Source organism: Grammomys surdaster, unplaced genomic scaffold, assembly GCF_004785775.1.
Source record: "Grammomys surdaster isolate TR1022 unplaced genomic scaffold, NIH_TR_1.0 313, whole genome shotgun sequence".
Taxonomy (NCBI): Eukaryota; Metazoa; Chordata; class Mammalia; order Rodentia; family Muridae; genus Grammomys; species Grammomys surdaster.
Genome location: NW_021604732.1, coordinates 6,394,535 through 6,412,026, shown reverse-complemented (window position 1 = coordinate 6,412,026; position 17,492 = coordinate 6,394,535). Strand labels below are relative to the sequence as shown.

Here is a 17,492-nt window from a genome sequence, read left to right as displayed (position 1 = left end):
TAGAGTAATTTTATATATGAGAAACATCCAAGAATCATCAAGTACTGGAGAAAAAGAAGAGAATTGCCATCCAGACTTCAGTGTTGATTATAGAGAAGCAAAAGGAAGCAGTGATTGTTTGACTGTGACTCAAATCTTCTCAGCCCCTGACTGCTTGGCTGTCTCATCTCCTGTGTCTCAGAAAGGCTGTTAGTAACACTGGGCAGGGGAAGCCTCTTCATGTCTTGGTACCCAAGAAAACTTATCTCCCCATTTTTATGAATCAAAACCAGAGATGCAGGCTTGCGGTTTTATTTAGCATTATATTTAGGAAAGTGTAACATATGATAGTAACCATAATCAGAATATAGTCATAGTACACCAAGTGACCTTCATAGGACCTCCTGCTGTTATGGCAAGCATCTTGTCTTTAAATGTGCATTTAGTGGGAAATAACAACAGTATTACAGCATATCTAAAGCTATGTACATATGCATACATAATTTATAAACTATGTATTATTTATGTGTATATAATGCCACATTTTATTGAGGTAAAAGAACACAGCAAGGTTAAAAAGAAATGCCTAAACTCAATATAAGCAGTCCACTGCCACTGAAAGTTCTTGCAAAATCGTAAAGGCCTCCAGCATGCTGTATAAACATACCAGTAAATATTTAGAGTAGAAACAAAGCCAAAACAAACAAATTTAAGGCAAGCTTTAGAAGGAACAGTATGTCTGTGTTTATCTGCTTTGTGGAAAATGTTATTCACAGTGACAATTTAAAATATTGAATAATGAAGACAAAAGTTGGCAAACTCATTTTGAATCTACCTTATCCATATAGATGATGATTACTTTATTATTATTATTTTACTGTACAAACAATTCATATTTTCAGTAGCCTTCTAAATTTAATTTTGAAGAGTACCATTATTGCTTTTAGCCCACACATTCTCACTCCATACTATGAAATACAGACATTCAGTTTTCATGTAATATGTAAAATGAGACCATCTATACTAACCTCAATGATTTGTGTTCTGTCAGTGAAGAAAATGGAAAAAAATGACAAAACTACAGTATCTAGGTTTTCTTGGCTGCAAACTACTCAACAGTACTACTCACTTCCATTGTATCTTTGGAAAGGTAAACTATCCAGTACACAAGGTTGAATCCTGCAAATGCTACTGGGAAGAGAATTCGGGAATACTGATCTATTTTGCTGGTGCCCCCAATGGCTGGTAAGAGCAATGGAGGAGAGACAGGCGGTGATTGTAAGATAGGCGTTCTACTGAGGACTTTGCTGGCCTCAGAAGATGGAACAATTGGCAATGTCAGAGAGCTGATTCTCTTCTTCAGATGGTACTTGGAGTCAGAATGCTAAGAAAGAAAGGTAGCAATCATCAACATATCAAAATAACAGAAATACCCTGTCTAGACAGGCATGACTTTACCACTGACACATATTTATTAACTAAGTATGGTAAATCATCAACAAATTCATAGTAATATGTTATATCATCGTTTTAATAAAATTTATAGCAAAGCTTTTACTGTGTGTGCGTGTGTGTGTGTGTGTGTGTGTGTGTGTGTGTGGTGTTGGAGTTTAAATGCACTGCTTTGCACATGTTAAATATGTCCCTAAAAGTAAGCAACTCATCCTGCCTTCAAGTAAGCACTGAAGATGGGCACACTTTTCTACTTTTTGACTTCTTTTGTGCTGTCTGGGAATTATAACCAAGAACTCATGTGTTCCAGGCAAGTATTCTACCACTAAACCATATATCTCCAACCTTACTTCAAAAAACCAGTAGTTTGCTTCAATCTGACATTGAATCCATCAACAATAGATGTCAAATATTAAATATATTTGAGCAATTAGAATATTAATAAATATTAATAAATTATAATAGGAAAAAATGATCCAAGTTACAAAATTATACTTAATCCTCTACACCAATAAATGTACATGATGAAGTATATCTCTCTTGTTCTCACTGTCTCAGATCTCTGTCTCTGTTCTATCTCAGTGTCTCGGTCTTTCTGTCTCTGTCTCTCTGTCTTTCTTGGTCTCTGTCCCTGTTTCTGTCTCTCTTCCCTCCCCACCTCTGTGTGTGTGTGTGTGTGTGTGTGTGTGTAGTAGGGTGCATTTGATTTTTAAAATATTTGGACACTTACTTATGACAAGGAAATCCTAGTTCTGGTCACTGATAGTAGCCTTCTAGAAAAAGTTCTACCCTAAATTTTCACATTCTCACACTTAGGAGTTTGAACCAGAAGACATTTAAAAGAAGAATTCTTCAGTGTCCATCAGAACAATGCATATCAAAGGCCAGGGAACAATGCTATCTTTATATCAAGTGGGAGAATGTGCTTTGACATATATCTGCCTTTAAACCTAGTATTTGGATACAGAGAGCCTTCATCTTCCCAAGGAACACACCTCCACTGGCTTCCCTCTGAAATAATCCCAAATGGTTCATCATTCATACACTAACCTGAGAGCTGCTCCATGTATTTTTCATTACTGAGTTTAATTTCTACTGAAATAATAGGCCATATCATTTTTGGAAGAGATATTAACTGCATTAATTAACATTTGTGAAAGTAGGGGTTAAAGGAATGGGAACATGTTCTTTATGGTCACACTTCTAGTCCCATTCCAACACATTTTTATCTCTGCTCTAAACTATTGAGCCTAGTTCAGAGACTTTGATTTCATCTGACCCAGAATCCTTCCAGGCTGCTGGAATCTAGGCACCTTTCTATTGCTTCCTGCAGTTTTTTGTCTACATATTATAACAATCATGTTCCTTGGGGCTACTTTGTTTTACTGGCTCCTTACCTTCAAACACTTGCTACATGTTGCCCTTTGATTTTGTAAAAAGGCCTTGTTTCTTCTCTGGCAACAAAATCATTACTTTGCAACATGGCATACTGTTTCTCATGTAGACAGACTCCTGTAGCTAAAGCCAGCCACCCTGCAGCACAGGATGAAACAGCCACCTCTCCTGTGCTGGCTGAGCCACAGGATCACAGTGGCCTGCTAGTGTGGTGACATTTGGGCTGCAGGAACATCAACTAAAGAATCTTTTTATTTTGTTTCGATTTTTGTCTCTTTATCCTGGACTTCCTTGATTGATTCTCCATGGAAATTTCTAAGTAACAGTTGTCATCTTAAAGAATTGGAGCCCATTGTATCTTTAGAAGTCATGACAAATACCTGTTTCTTCCTACAGTTAAAAAGTGAGACTGATTTTACATAATCACGGTGAATTTCATATGACTGCTGCCTTAGCTGTTGGCTTGGCACTATGGTTGACATTTTTACAGAGTTAAATAAGTCACAGGTCTTGAAAGAAAGGAGAACCTAAAATAAGTAAAGACCCACTTTTCTGATTCTGGCCATAAAAAGAGTGACATTATCTATTAAAACTAAATGATAGATAAGGATTACATTTTGTGGTCACTAGGCTGTGGTTTATTTGTACCAGAGTGACAATATTTTGGTCTTAAGATACCACACTCTAGTGTCTTAAAAGATAAAATTGGCACTATTTCCTGAGTGTTTTTAACCATATTTCTCAGACTCTATTTTCATTACTTAATTTTATTTTACCTTATTAAAATGTTGCTAAATTATTATCTACTTGAAAGCATAAAATGTCTTTATAAAATAAGAGCCACCCTCCTTCCATACACATGGAGCACAAAAGTCTTTTACTCTAGTAAAATTCCTATGATCATGATAGAGTGAAAAAGGCAAACCCTTAGAGACTTCCTTTCCAGACACATCTTCACTGTGAACATCATATATGACCTGACTGAAACTTGCCTTTCTATTTCAGGCAGAAGGAGTTAAGATCTGGTGCATTCACTGATATTGAGAAAAATGACTATAAATGTAATACATCATAAGATGATAAGATGTTGGTATTTTCTTTCCATCTTTAGTGCTTTGGGGTAGAAAAGCTATTTTTTTTATTACCTTGGCATGCCTATATTGCCAGAAAATCTCAATGAAGATTACCAAGTGACCCTAGTCCAGAGATAAGAGCTATGAATTTGAAATAGTAAAATAACATTAGCTTGAAACTAAGCATCTCTTTCTTTCCTTCTGCTACAAACAATCTTTGAGGATCATTTCCTATGACATAAGAGTCTACAAACTCCATGTTACAACTTGACATCTATACTCGTGATAGGGGTTAGATGGACCATCAACATAAGGGTCTCTGACTCTGCCTTAGCCTTAGTTCTTATCTATAATGCTGGACACAGTTATGCCTGTTGCCATGCATATTTTCCAGTTTTTATAAGAATTCCTAGCAAAATGTATGCTGTATATGCTTACAAATATTTGACTAGCAAATCTCCGTTGTGTCGTTTCAATTCTGTGCAACATGAACTTACTTCCTGTTCCCCTTTCTTAATTTCTCCTTTTCTAAAAATTATGTTCCCCCGATACTCCACCTTTAAATGCGTTGATAGAAAGCTCATGCATCATCCACTGTCACCAATGATGTCACCTTCGTACACTTTCCTGACTCTCTCAATCTCCTTTAGCTTGGATCATGCTATCTCTTCTAGATAGCAACTACTTCTATTTAGTCTAATCTTCTTTCACACCAAGATAACTTCTTAATGATACAGGCTCATTCTGTTCAAGCAAGAGTGCCTAGCCAGTGCACAGAACAGAGTATATTTTCAAAAACTTATGCTTAATCAAAAGATGAATGAAGATGTAAATATTTTTCCAGGAGTTGACAAGCATCAAGAGGAAATTTACATGAATAATTTTAGTTACTAGTTGGAAACATCTTTCATGTCATATCATGCTCATTTTAGATATGAAAAATTGAAATTGAGTAAGGAACCTCACTTAGATTTATGTTTGCAGAGGTTTGAATTCAATTCAGGTAATGGAGACCCTGCCCTTAACAGCTATTATCCTGTGCATCCCACCAGCATTACCTAGGGTTTCTCAGGCACTAAAGTATTAATATTTTAGATTGGATATTTTTTTCTGGATGAAGACTGTCCTCTATAATCTTAGTCAGTGTTGAAGAGCTTGTTTTACAGGGTACCAAAAGCACACTCATTCCAATTTATGACAACATGCAGACTTTGTCCAATGCCTACTGGGAGAAGAGCTGTGTTTAGAATCCAGTTTGTTTCTCTGTCCAGCAGTAACTGGACAAGAGGCAACCGGTTGGGTAGGGGTTCCAACAGAAGCAAATGTAAGAATATAAAGAAAATGCAGGAGTGCTGTATTTAATGCTGTACATTGGATAAACAGTTACTGGACAGTTAAGAATTGGCAGCCAGAGGTTATTAGGTGCCAATTTAGAAGAAAAACATTACATTTCTGTAATGGAAAAAAGCCAATTTTGCAAACTCTTTAAGCTACAGGTTTGTATCAGACCCCACCTGCGCTATTGTAAGCCCAGAACCTTAGGTTGATGGTAAAATAGGCTTTTGTCAGAGTCCAGATGAGGGCTCAGCTTGGGGCTGTCAGTGTTTTGAGTGGAACACCTGTGGTTTTGAAATTTTCCTGGGCTCCCCTGCTGCTCAGTGCCATCCTGCTCTGGGTATTTTTAGAGCACCTCTTTGTTTTAAGTAACATTATATTGCAAAGGTACTTTGAGTTAAAGTAGAAAACATGATGATCAATTATTGATGTAGGGATAAGGGATTAAAGAAATACTTGATATTTGCCTAGTATTTTAAATAAAGTGGCCAATATATCATCTCTATGAAATATTTTTAGTTATTTATTATTATTTTATTTATATAAGTGTTCAGCCTGCATGTATGTCTGTGCACCATGTGCATGCTATGTCTTGTGACTGAAGAAGCTGAAGAGAATATTAAGGTCACTGGAACTGGAGTTACAGATATATACCAGTCAACATATTTGTGCAGAAAACTGAACCCAGACCATCAGCAAGAGCAGCTACTACTCTTAACCAATAATCCATCTCTCAAGAACCTAAATATATACTCTCTTAACACATCTATTCTAATCAACTCTCAAGACTTGACACAAAACAGTTACTTATAGAACCACTCATTGTATACACCAAAATAAGATAAAATTAAAAGCAAACAAAGCAAGCAAACAAAACAAAAAAGCCCCAGTATTTGTAAACTGTGTTCAAAACATCATGAAATATTATGGCAAAATTAGAAGTGCATTATTCCTATAAACAATTTATGTTGGAGCAAGTATTACTGAGACCATAGAAGATTACAAAATGTACTCTGAAAAAAAGGCTAATTGGCATCTGTCTGGTACATCAGTGCTGCTAAGTGATCCAGACTGGTTTTTGAAGGGTACAGACTGGAGAACTGGGTGAGGATTTGATACACTATGTGGAGCAAACAGCTATCTAACAACTACATATCACCTAACCAACTCCTGCATCCCTAGGATATATAGGGTGGACTGACCATGGAGAAGGGGCGCCCAGAGATTTGTGCTTCTTAGAGTCTTTCACAAGTCTTATTTTTAGGGAATACTAATGGGGTTGAAAAAAATCTTAGCCATATTTGGAAAGAGAAAGGTAACTTTCAGCATCCTATCCTTCACATCTCTGTACATAGTTGACTACAGCATGTTCAGGATATAGCAGGAAGAAGGACCAGAAAAAAAAGAACAGTTTCATTTCTGTCTCTTTGCCCGAGTTCCTAGCAATTAGCTTTGGGCTTCTATACAAGCCAAGCTCATCTGTCTCTTTTCAGCTCTTAAATCATTCTTCTAGAAATGCAGACTCCTTCAAAATGAGTTAGACACGCCCGCATGAATATTTTCATGCTACTCCTTGTCTTTAGCCAAAGCCTTTATTACAGTCAATCATGGACTTATCTCTTTCATTGCCATTTCTCTTCTTGCTGCCCAAGCAGCTCCATGAGGGGTGAGATCATATGGTGATACTCCATATTCTGTATAAGAAACTTTTCATATACATAAGGTCTGAATAATTTACCACAGCCTCTCCACTAGTGTGTAAAGAAGCCAGTTGTAAAAAGAAGCAACACAGTGAATAAGGAGACAATTAGGATATAGTCACTGCGTCTTCTAGCTAATGAAGTTTTGGTCAATTTTGTAGGCAGATTTTAGGTGCAGATTCACAATGCTGCCACACCTCTTGTAAGGAACACATACCATATTAAGAAAAGTACTAGTGAAGGGATCCCAGTGGTGGGTGAGAGCATTCACACTGGGAAACGTGGCAAAGAGGGCTTAGACCTTTAAAGTAACAGGAAGCTAAGCAAATTAATGTACTTCACCTTCACCACAGTAATCTGTGGGTTCAATGGTGAGCTTTTTAAAATAACGTTTTGATTACTGAATAGGCATTTTTAAATGTCATGGTATTTGAGAAAAAATAAAATGACCTTGCAATCATAATATGGCATTGTATAACATAAATAGCCAATGTGCAATTTCTGTTTATTCTTCTCCATTCTATAAAGCAACTTGCTAGGTTTTGCCACGAACAAATGAAATATAAATGTCCTACATAATCACATGTATTTATTTTGATACCTTTAGGGTTTTTACTTTTGGCTCGGTTAGTTTAGGTTTTAATTTTTACACTTTCGTCTTTCAGGAACAAATAAAAATATCCCATTCATTGTTTTCAAATACTTTAAGCAGAGAAGTTCAGAAAATATAATTTTTCATAAAGACAAATGGAATTTGCAGCAGGAAATGCTCTGACAGGATTTAAATATATATAGTTTTAAATGTAGTTTTCTATAGGACCTGCTCATCATGTTGCTGTTTTGACAACATAGGAGACAATTTATATAAGAATACTTGGGATTTTACTTCCTATCTTTAATAGGCAATACCTTTAATAGTCAGAGTTATTGATAACTCTAGGTCTTCTCCAAATACTTGAAATCATGACCCCTGCTCTGGGTACTATATATTGTAATAAAATAAAATAAATATTTTTTATTATATTCCAACAATAAATAAGTGCATTTATTCAAAATCATTTTAGATGCTTTTTGTTTATCCTATTTCTGCTGAATTTATTTTTCTGTTCTGCTCTAATTCTCAAACTTAGACTTAATCATCTCCTGTGGAAAACAAATCAAAACAAAACTTAGTGAGGTGAGGATGAATTGGGAAAATGTTTAAACTTTGTTTCACTTTATCTGAGAAGAATAGCTTTAAGTTCCACAGTTTATACACTTTCTTTTTAGTAACCCTTTGCAAACCATTTTGAATTATGGTAAATAATTCTTTACAGATATATGCTAAGTTCAATTATGAATTTTACATAATGTAAAATTATGTATGTATATATGTGTATGTATACAGATAATTTACAATAAAATTCACTTTTTTCCACAAGTATAAAACATTTTTTAAAATATTTGAAATTTAATTTGTCTGCTTGTCTGAAAAATAAATAATTTTTAAACATGTCAAACTAAGTCTAGAGCATATTTTTGTTATAAACACTTTCATTAAATATGTATGCATGCTTTCTCTCTGTATATACTTATAAAGAGAAACTATCAGTATGTCACAGAAGATTTTGGGGAATGATGTCATCTACATTCTAAGACATGTTCTATCCTGTAGTACAAGCTCAGGTACATTTGTTTCCTTCAGACTTTGATGGAGAAAGAATAGTACTAGCCTGTAATGTAGACAAATTCTAGAATCAATTCCTGATTTTTCTACAAGGTCATATTTCTGGCAAACACTATGACATTTAAGAATGCTTACTCAGCTCTGACCTCTGAGATTTGATATTCCTGTTTGTAAAAGCAGGAAATTTAGAATGGATCAATAAATGGCTCCCCCCTCCATTTTATTCCCTCCCTACATTTTTTACTTTTCTTCATTCAGAGAATCTCTATGACCTTTTTACCCCCTCCTCTTATGAAATAAAGAAGCCACCCATGCCACAAGAGTTGTTTCTTTTTCTTCAGACTGTGATGCCTCATTAGGACTTTTTTTTTTAAATAAAAACTATATTCTCCCTAGTTGCTATGAGGGAACCTGTTCAAAGGAAACTTCTAATGGCTAAACAGAATTTTCTAGTCTTCTTTGAGAGCCTAGAGTCTGCCAGTACAAGTAAAGATGGTGAAAGAATAGCAAAACTTTAGAGCGAAGATAAATAAAGGCTTTCTCCCAGCTTCACCCCTGTGAAGTGAGAAGCAAAATTTGCCTGGCAACTCTAGTTACATAATTTACATTCAACAAATACTGTTAAGGACTGCTCATGTGTATGTTGCCACTGACTGAGCTCTTTATCTGCTGGCTGACAGTAGAAGACAAAACAATTACCACAACAATCTCAGCTTCCAGTGGTTCAGCTGTTTTTGACTTTGCCACGGTGGGCGTGGCTGTAGTCTGTGCCTGCCTTTCAGCCTTCTGCGACTGGAGATTGGTGAAGTAGTTGACAGCTGCGAATTCAATGAGAGCAGAAAAGACAAACGCAAAGCATACAGCTATGAACCAATCCATGGCGGTTGCATAGGACACTTTGGGTAGAGAGTGACGAGCACTGATACTTAAGGTGGTCATGGTTAAAACAGTGGTGATTCCTGAAATGAAAAAGATGGAGAAACACAGTATTTAGCATCAGGAATCCTGTAAAGGGATCCAAGAACAGGTTAGTAAGAAATTTAATCAATCACTTGGCCTCACCCCTTGTGATTTTACTTTCATTATCATGGATGTTACCATTCAGACATCATTCCAACCTAGTGCACTGACTTAGAAAATAAAATTCCCGTAAGTATAGTCGTTGAACTAAATTAACTATAGTAAAATGCTAATCATGGAGAGTTCTACTTGTTTCCTGTTTGAGAAAATGTAACAAATTACGGTGATTTGAACTTTCAAAATCCTACATCTTTGTTTTCAGAAGCTAAGATTATCTATCATTACAAACCAGGGACATAAGGCCAGCATGAAATTTTGTCACTCAATTAAAGAAAATAAAGAATTTTTTTTAAAGATGAAGTATTTACCCATGAAGAAAAGATTTCTGTCACATTAATGCTGGGAGGTTTTTTGTCTGAATTGTGACAGGGAATTTATGTAATTTGTAGATATGCAATATTGATGATACTCATAAGAAGACTTTTATTTCTGATAATTTGACAAGCAGATGCAGTAATAATCATAATAAATAATAGTCATAAAGATGTAATCATAATAAATTATATATCATATCTTTCATATAGAATATTAATTTTATAACTGAAAAATGCAGGAAAAGTGGATTTGCTTCTCATAATATTCAGCCAGCACTCTTGTTCTTATTATTTAAGTTTTTTTCCATCAATTAGTGATTTTATTCTTCACAAATGGAAGCAAATATTTGGCTGAATCATAGAAAATTTGTCAATATTTATTTACTTTTGGATCTTCAAAATGCCAATTTCATTTAATTCAACCCAAGAAAAGGGAGGCAGAATTCACATGAGTGAATTCACTATATTAAGCATTTGTTTTCCTGGATGGATATGTCAGGTTTTTCCGTTATGTTAGCATTGCTACCTAAGACTTAAGTCATAGGAAAGAACTGTAATTCTTGCAGAGTTTTGTTTGTTTGTTTGTGTTGGTTTGTTTGGTTTGTTGTTTTTTGTAGATTCACCACGCAACTTGCAAAAAGATGAGAGTCATTTTATGTAACATATGACTCTTTTTTTTTGTCCATGTATTGAGAGACCTCACAGTTGTCAGTATTCACAGCAAAATCATTAAGCTTTAAGAAGGGAAAATTGAATGGAAAGAGTGCACAAAGTGTGAGGCATACCAAAGACGGTTCTTGCTGGGACCGACTCCTTATTAATCCAAAAAGACACTTGAGAAAGAATAACTGTCATGATGCACGGAGTGTATATCTGGATCATGAAATAGCCCATCTTCCTTTGTAAGTGGAAATAGACTGTCATTATTACATATTCACCTGTTGGAAGACATGTTTATTAGGAGAGTTGTGGACAGCACGAAAATGAATCCAGTGAATACAAAACTTAGAAATTTTTAAATTAGCACAGTCTGGAAGAAAACAAGTAAACATATGATTTAAAAAATATATAAGAATATTGCACAATCAGATGCAAAGACACATACCAGTTTGTTGGTTTTGATGGCACCTTATGTCATAAAGATATAGAATAATTCATTTCTAGATTGCACAAATGTTTGTATTTAGCAAGTTTTTTGAAGCCATTATTTCAAAATAGCAAATTTAGCCTATGATGTCTAACATGCATGAAATAAAATACTAGATATTTTTAAAAATGGGTATTAGAGTTATGTTACCATGCTTTTTAAAAATATTCTTACCAGTATTAGATTTAATAGTCTCACTAGAAACTGTTTGCCCAATCAAATCGTACTGGAGGAGGCTAGAAGATTCTTCTGGTACTTCTACTGAATAAAGTGGTCCTTTTTTCCATGTATATATGATTTCACTTTTAGGGTAAGCATCTGTAGTTTTGAAGCAAATGACACAAAGCGGTAAACATATCTCATTAGCTTTCTTTCCTTCAAAATAAGCATTACCTCACTTGTCTATGGAAAGAGAAACATAAACTTTGTTGCTTAAAAAAAAGTCTATTAACTGAAACTTCTAATAATTAGCAAAATGCTATTTCTGAGCTCACAATGAGAGTTTCCTAGTAATATTTTCCCTAATTTTCCAAGTCTCCAGCTGGAACCAAGTGCATATATCTAATGCCTTATTCGACTTTCTGAAACGTTGTGTAACTTACAGCTCCCAAACTTGAGTGGACAAGCGTGTCCATCCATAGGGAAGTTAACCAGTCTCATGGGACAATCAGCATTGATGGTAAGCCTGCAGACATTGAACATTCTGGTTACCATGGTGGACTCATTCAATGAATAGCGGAAGTAGAAAGGGCAACTCACCTCATGGTATACAGGATTGTTCCATTCTGCATTAATCGGAAGAGCTTGTTAGGGGTTGTCATGTTATGAGCAATTGACTTTTTCCCATTCCGGAAAAAAGTGTCAGGAGTCCAGATCTTACTGACCATCAAGTTATTTAAGCTCAGAATCTCAGCAGGGCCTTTAAACTTCAGCCTCTCATCCGTCCAAGTCTGGCGGAAGAAAACATCCATTGTATACTCCTAAGAGAAAAACCAAATTTCACACAGAGTGGGAAATGTCTTGCAAAACAGTTTATTATTTATACCTAATTCCAAATTTAATCAAGACAGCAAATTCCACACCCATAACTTCTTAATAAAGCTGACTAATTTGGTAATCAATAATGATCTTAGAATCAATGCTATTTTGCCATAATCAATAAATGATTTTTAATCCTAAATAACTACTTGGATCATGCCTTGTTTTTCTCAAACTCACAAGTCTTGTAATATTATAAAACATAGGTATATTAATGGGCCTAATCTTCCCCCTGCCTGACTCTGCTCAACACTGTTCCTCCATGACCATCCAGTCAGCCAACTTTGCAGCTGTGGCCTTTCCTTTGCTGTCACCCTTAACTTGAAAGAAAACCACATGAGAATGTTTAGACTTCAGGCTTCCTGTTTGACATCCAACCTACAGCTAGTCTAGCCATTCTTTCTCATACCACACTCACCTTCGAAGTGGGATCAGAGGACACTTCCACACAGTGAAATTCCAATAAATACAAACCTTCATTGATTAGCAGAGTATTACTGCATACCATGGATTTATGATGTTGTTGTTAGAAAACATACAAAGAAACATTACCATAAGTATATTTAATATAAATACCACAACTTTGATTTTTAAACCATGGCTTTAAGGGATGTTAATTTTAAAAATATAATTGTAAGGCCATCACAGAAGTCAAGGACAAATGCCTTGCTACTATGTTGAAGCATTGCATTAATTTTTGCCTACTTCATAATACTTATTTCTATAAATAGTTATTAATTTTTAAAAGCATATTTCAATGCAGGATATATCTATACAATCGTCAAGCATCCACTGCGAGGATCTTATTACACAAAATAATCTAAAAAGAGACACATATGACGTAAAAGTAATTTAAACCCTGACTCAAGCACTGCAACACCAAGTGTCATATTTGTTTACTCTGGAAATAAAGAAAAACTTGAAGCAAAAAATGATATTAAATAACAAGTGTCCTGAGTATAGTGATGCTCCCTTTATAAGTCTTAAGATTTTTATTTCTCAATGGAATCTCTTCCTCACTCTCTGCCCCTCTTCTGTATCTTCCTTCTTTCCCCCTTCCTCTGTCAATCTCTCCATTCTTCTTTTTCTCCATCCTTCCTTTTTCTTTTTGGTTCCCATTTACTTTATTTTTTATCCATTTGTTCTTTTCTCTTCTTTATTTTTTCATGTCAACTCTAATGTAGGAAAAGAAATTACCAGAAACTGTCTTGTTTATACAGAATTACAATTTCCCAAGAAAAGCTAATGGCACATTTTAAAAAAGACATTCATGACCGTTTCTGCCTTGGTGTTTATACTTTAGTCTTGGGAGAAAAATACTACCTGGAAACTGGAAAAGGAATATCATGATACACTCTGTTCAGAAAGACAACTTCAGGCTTTCATTGCTACTTTCCATAAATACCCTCTTACGAATCCTACAGCCATCTGTACCTGGAACAGAGTCTCCAGAACACCCACTGATGCATCCGCAATGTACAAGGTGGAAAGCATGAACCTATCCAAATGACTTCTTCACTGTTTGGATAAGATGCACTGATTATGATGCATAATAAATGATAGGCATATCTCAGCATCACATTTATCAATATATTCTTACACAGCAAGAAGCTTTTAAAAAGAATTTCTTACATAAATAATTTTTCTAGGACCTCACGAAGAAAAAAAAAGAGAGGAGCGATTCTACTTTTCGTAGAACTAGCCATTGCATGATATGTGAATGAAAGAGAGCCTGTAATATTAAAAATAGGCTCATCTTCAAGTATCCAAACAGTACCAGTATCCTGCTCTAGTGCAAATGCCTTTCCAGCAGAAATATACATGTTATGTGCAGAGACAGATGGTAGTACCTGGAATCATTAGTCCTAGACCAGCTCTCACTCCTAAATAAAAGTACCCATTGTACTCACCATCTCCACATCTGACACAGGCCCGAAGCTGGTCACATAGATGTCTGTTTTAACTTCTGTTACAGCACCTGAAATAAGCCAAGAAGATCAGGGCTATTAACCTGTGTGCAGGTAAGAGAGAGAGCACGGTAAGTCCACAAAATCATTTCACATACCTGAAAATCAAAGCTCTGCCTGTTTCCACCTTTTTCTAGTGGATGTTCTTTAGTTTTAAAACCTCGAAAAAGTTACTCCAATTACTTTATTTTAAATTCATTCTATTCACACTGAGAGACAATCAAGGGATGGAAAATGACAAGATCTGTATACCATAAAAATAATTATTATTGCTACCACAACTAATGATACTAACTTGTTGGTATTGATAGCTTTCAAGGGACAAATACTAAGTAAATTTTCATATGTGGAAAAGCATTTTCAATATTCACAATACCCTGTAAGCCAAGTATGTCCATAAACACACACAAATACACACACACACACACACACACACACACACTCCTTCATTTAGGACAGTAAGGTTTATAGAGGTTAGATGACTTACATATGGTCAGTGACTGAGGAAAGAGTGAGGAATGGTTGTCAATACACACATGGAGTCTTAGTATTCCCCCCCCCCTTACCACCTGGTAAGATATCTTTTTTTCTGTATCCTCTGGGTCTAAGGGTTATAAACAGGAAGAAAAGTTCAATTATTTGGTCTAATAGAAATGCAGTGTCTTACCTCCAAATCCTGGTCGTAGACGGTTATCATAGCCTTCCAACAAGTTGTCAAGAATCCGACTGACATTTTCAGAGTAGAAGTTGCCTTCATCTTCAAGTTGAGCTTGGGCATTTTCTAGCCTGAGGGTGGAGAGCCAAAAATTCTCACACCTGGCCTCAGAGAAAATATATTGTTTAATGGGTGCTAGTTTATTCCATCATAGATACCAGCCACACTACCCCTGTTTTTTGTTTTGTTTTGTTCTGTTTTGTTTTTCACTATGCAATGTAAAATTCACTCAGTGGCTATATGCTCTCCCTTCCCTCTAGGATAAAAGGGAAAAAAGTTAGAAAAATATTCTTACCATAGAATAATGAATAGCCAGGGTAGAAGCAACACCATCCTATGGCTCACTGAGATGCCAGGTCACCCTCTTGGTTTCTTCCTCCCCTCAGCCAGATTTCCTTTGACAATCAACTGGAGAAATCTTCCAAATCCTTCATATTCTTCATGCCACTCTGTGACCAGTCAGCAATCCAATGGACGAATGGTTTGCCAGGAAAGCGTTAGGGGTTCTCCTTCTTCTTTTTTTGTCTTATTTCTGTCTTTTCTCATGGATTGGGGTTGTTTGTGGTCTTAAAGTCCTGCAGATACCCAGCCTCCTCTGACTGGTTCAGTTGGAAAGTGGAGAGTCAGAGCAATGAGAATAATTGACTGAGGCATCAGGGGAGATTAAAAGGAAGAAATCCACTGCTAGTTTTGGCAAGGAATTAGAAGGGCCTGTGAGGAAATCTGGAAAGCAGTGGCATCTTGCTGATTGAGATTATGTTCCAATCGGCTCAGCATTTATTATTTCTATGGTTCACAGAAGAATTCCTACATAACCCTGATGGAATGTCAAATACTAGGGCTTTTCCTGGATTCTCTTTCTGATTTACACTGGCTTTTCTGACTATAGGCATCCCAGTAATGAAAAATAGTCCCCACAGATTACTGTTAAATAGGGAAAGAACTTCGTTTACAACTTTTAATAGTAAGAAATAAAAACAATAAAAACCAAACTGAACAAACAAAACTTTATACAAGATCTACAAAATTATGTGTGTGTGTGTGTGTGTGTGTGTGTGTGTGTGTGTGTGTGTGTGTGTACATGCAGTGAAAACCACCCTTCATATATTCAGAAGATTATCTATGTGAGTGTCTACATGAGGTGAAGGCCACCTACACACATCCGGATGGTTATTTATTTTACATGAAGTGAAATCCCTCCTCCATGCACCCCTCAGTATTGGGCCAATAAGATCTGTTAAGAGTTGTAAATAATTCTATGGATCTAGGACCAGAAATGAAGTCAAGGATATGAAACAGGTGATGGTTTGAGGAGGTATTGGGGCCTTTATTTTGAATTTTGCTACAAATCAAGCATCAGAACTCCCCCACAGAGACAATTTCCTTCTTTTGGACAGTATGAAAATATTTATGTTACAACTGTCCATGTTGACTTCTTTCTTTGGGAACCACTTGTTTTCTTTATTCTTTATGTTAGCAGGAAATCTAATATCTTATGGTTCATAACAATACTGATATCAGTGCACTGAAATTTTCAAGAGAAAATGAGAAAAATATATTCTATTTCTATATAGTTGTTTGGTTTCCTGCATGACCACACCGCACAGCTTTGTATATATGAAATATATTATCAAAGACTATTAGCAATAAAAAATATTAAACAGAAAGGAAAATCCAATGCTGAACACTAAATGACATTTCTTAGATACAAAACAAAGAATGTGTGTGTGTATACATGTGTACTTATATATACAAATGACTAATGTACATGTATGTATTTTCAGCAGCACACGTCTTCTAACTATATCTTTCTACCAAATATTCCAAACCAAAATAATGAAAGCAGTGGAGATATAACCTATTTAGTCTTTGCATAGCATGCATGAAACACAGAACTGTATTTTTAACACTGCATGAAACTCAATATGGTGATAAACACATATAACTCCAACATTGGGGAGTTCGAGGATGAAAAGTCAGAAGTTCAGAGGCATCCTTGGCCTCATTGTTAGTTTGAGGCTAGACTATAATACATATGACCCATATTTCTAAGACAAATAATAAAACACAGCACATATGAGAGACATGCAAGAGACCCATAAGTGATCATGTTCTGAAATGTATAAAGTAATTGCTATGTTATATAACTAATAAATTAATAGACAGTCTGAGCTTATCTAGGAGTATTTGATTTTAACAACTTTCAATAAAAATATTTTCAAGAAGAATGAAAGATGAATGTCATCAATAATAAATAAAATACAAATAAAAATAACCACTGTATGTGTTCATCTTTTGTTGTTTGGTAGATCATTAGTTAATCACATTTTGATGTCTAATGCATTCCTTTCCAATGCAATGCTGTATTTGCAATTTGGTAATGGCCATTCCTCTTTTTATGTGACTATTTTACATGTTTAGTAATATTTAGAAACTTTTGTTATAGAACCATATGGCTATTGATGTCTTTTAATGTTGGTAAACAAACATATTCCTCAGTATTTTAAAATGCTCCCTAGAGGCCAGGCATTGTCAATGATTGAAAACGATTGAGAAGAGCATGCTTGCATCATCCTACAGTTTATAGTTATAAGTAAAACCTGACTCAGTACTAACAGGCTATTTGAGCAA

General features: G+C 35.4%; 1 protein-coding gene across 2 annotated transcripts; it reads right to left on the bottom strand.

Moving 5' to 3' along the window:
* Positions 1-275: 275 nt before the first annotated feature.
* Positions 276-15,499, bottom strand: Gabra6 (gamma-aminobutyric acid type A receptor alpha6 subunit). 2 transcript variants are annotated; one of them, XM_028777659.1, is made up of 9 exons: positions 15,157-15,499; positions 14,814-14,932; positions 14,090-14,157; positions 11,901-12,121; positions 11,744-11,826; positions 11,316-11,459; positions 10,780-10,932; positions 9,300-9,559; positions 276-1,363 (listed from the first exon to the last, which is right to left on the bottom strand). In XM_028777659.1, the coding sequence occupies exons 1-9, from the start codon at positions 15,192-15,194 to the stop codon at positions 1,088-1,090; spliced, it is 1,362 nt and encodes a 453-aa protein (XP_028633492.1). In that variant the 5' UTR covers positions 15,195-15,499; the 3' UTR covers positions 276-1,087. The 2 variants fall into 2 exon arrangements, with proteins under 2 accessions (XP_028633492.1, XP_028633493.1); XM_028777660.1 differs by having other exon boundaries at positions 11,901-12,091.
* Between the last annotated feature and the right edge of the window lie 1,993 nt (positions 15,500-17,492).

Excerpts from the sequence above, each read along its gene's own strand:
- Gabra6 (XM_028777659.1), bottom strand. The coding sequence starts at position 15,194 with ATGGTGTTGCTTCTACCCTGGCTATTCATTATTCTATG. Across the intron at positions 9,560-10,779 it reads CCCAGCAAGAACCGTCTTTG|GAATCACCACTGTTTTAACC; the intron begins GTATGCCTCACA and ends TTTTCATTTCAG. Across the intron at positions 1,364-9,299 it reads TGGAAGCTGAGATTGTTGTG|CATTCTGACTCCAAGTACCA; the intron begins GTAATTGTTTTG and ends TTTCTTTCTTAG.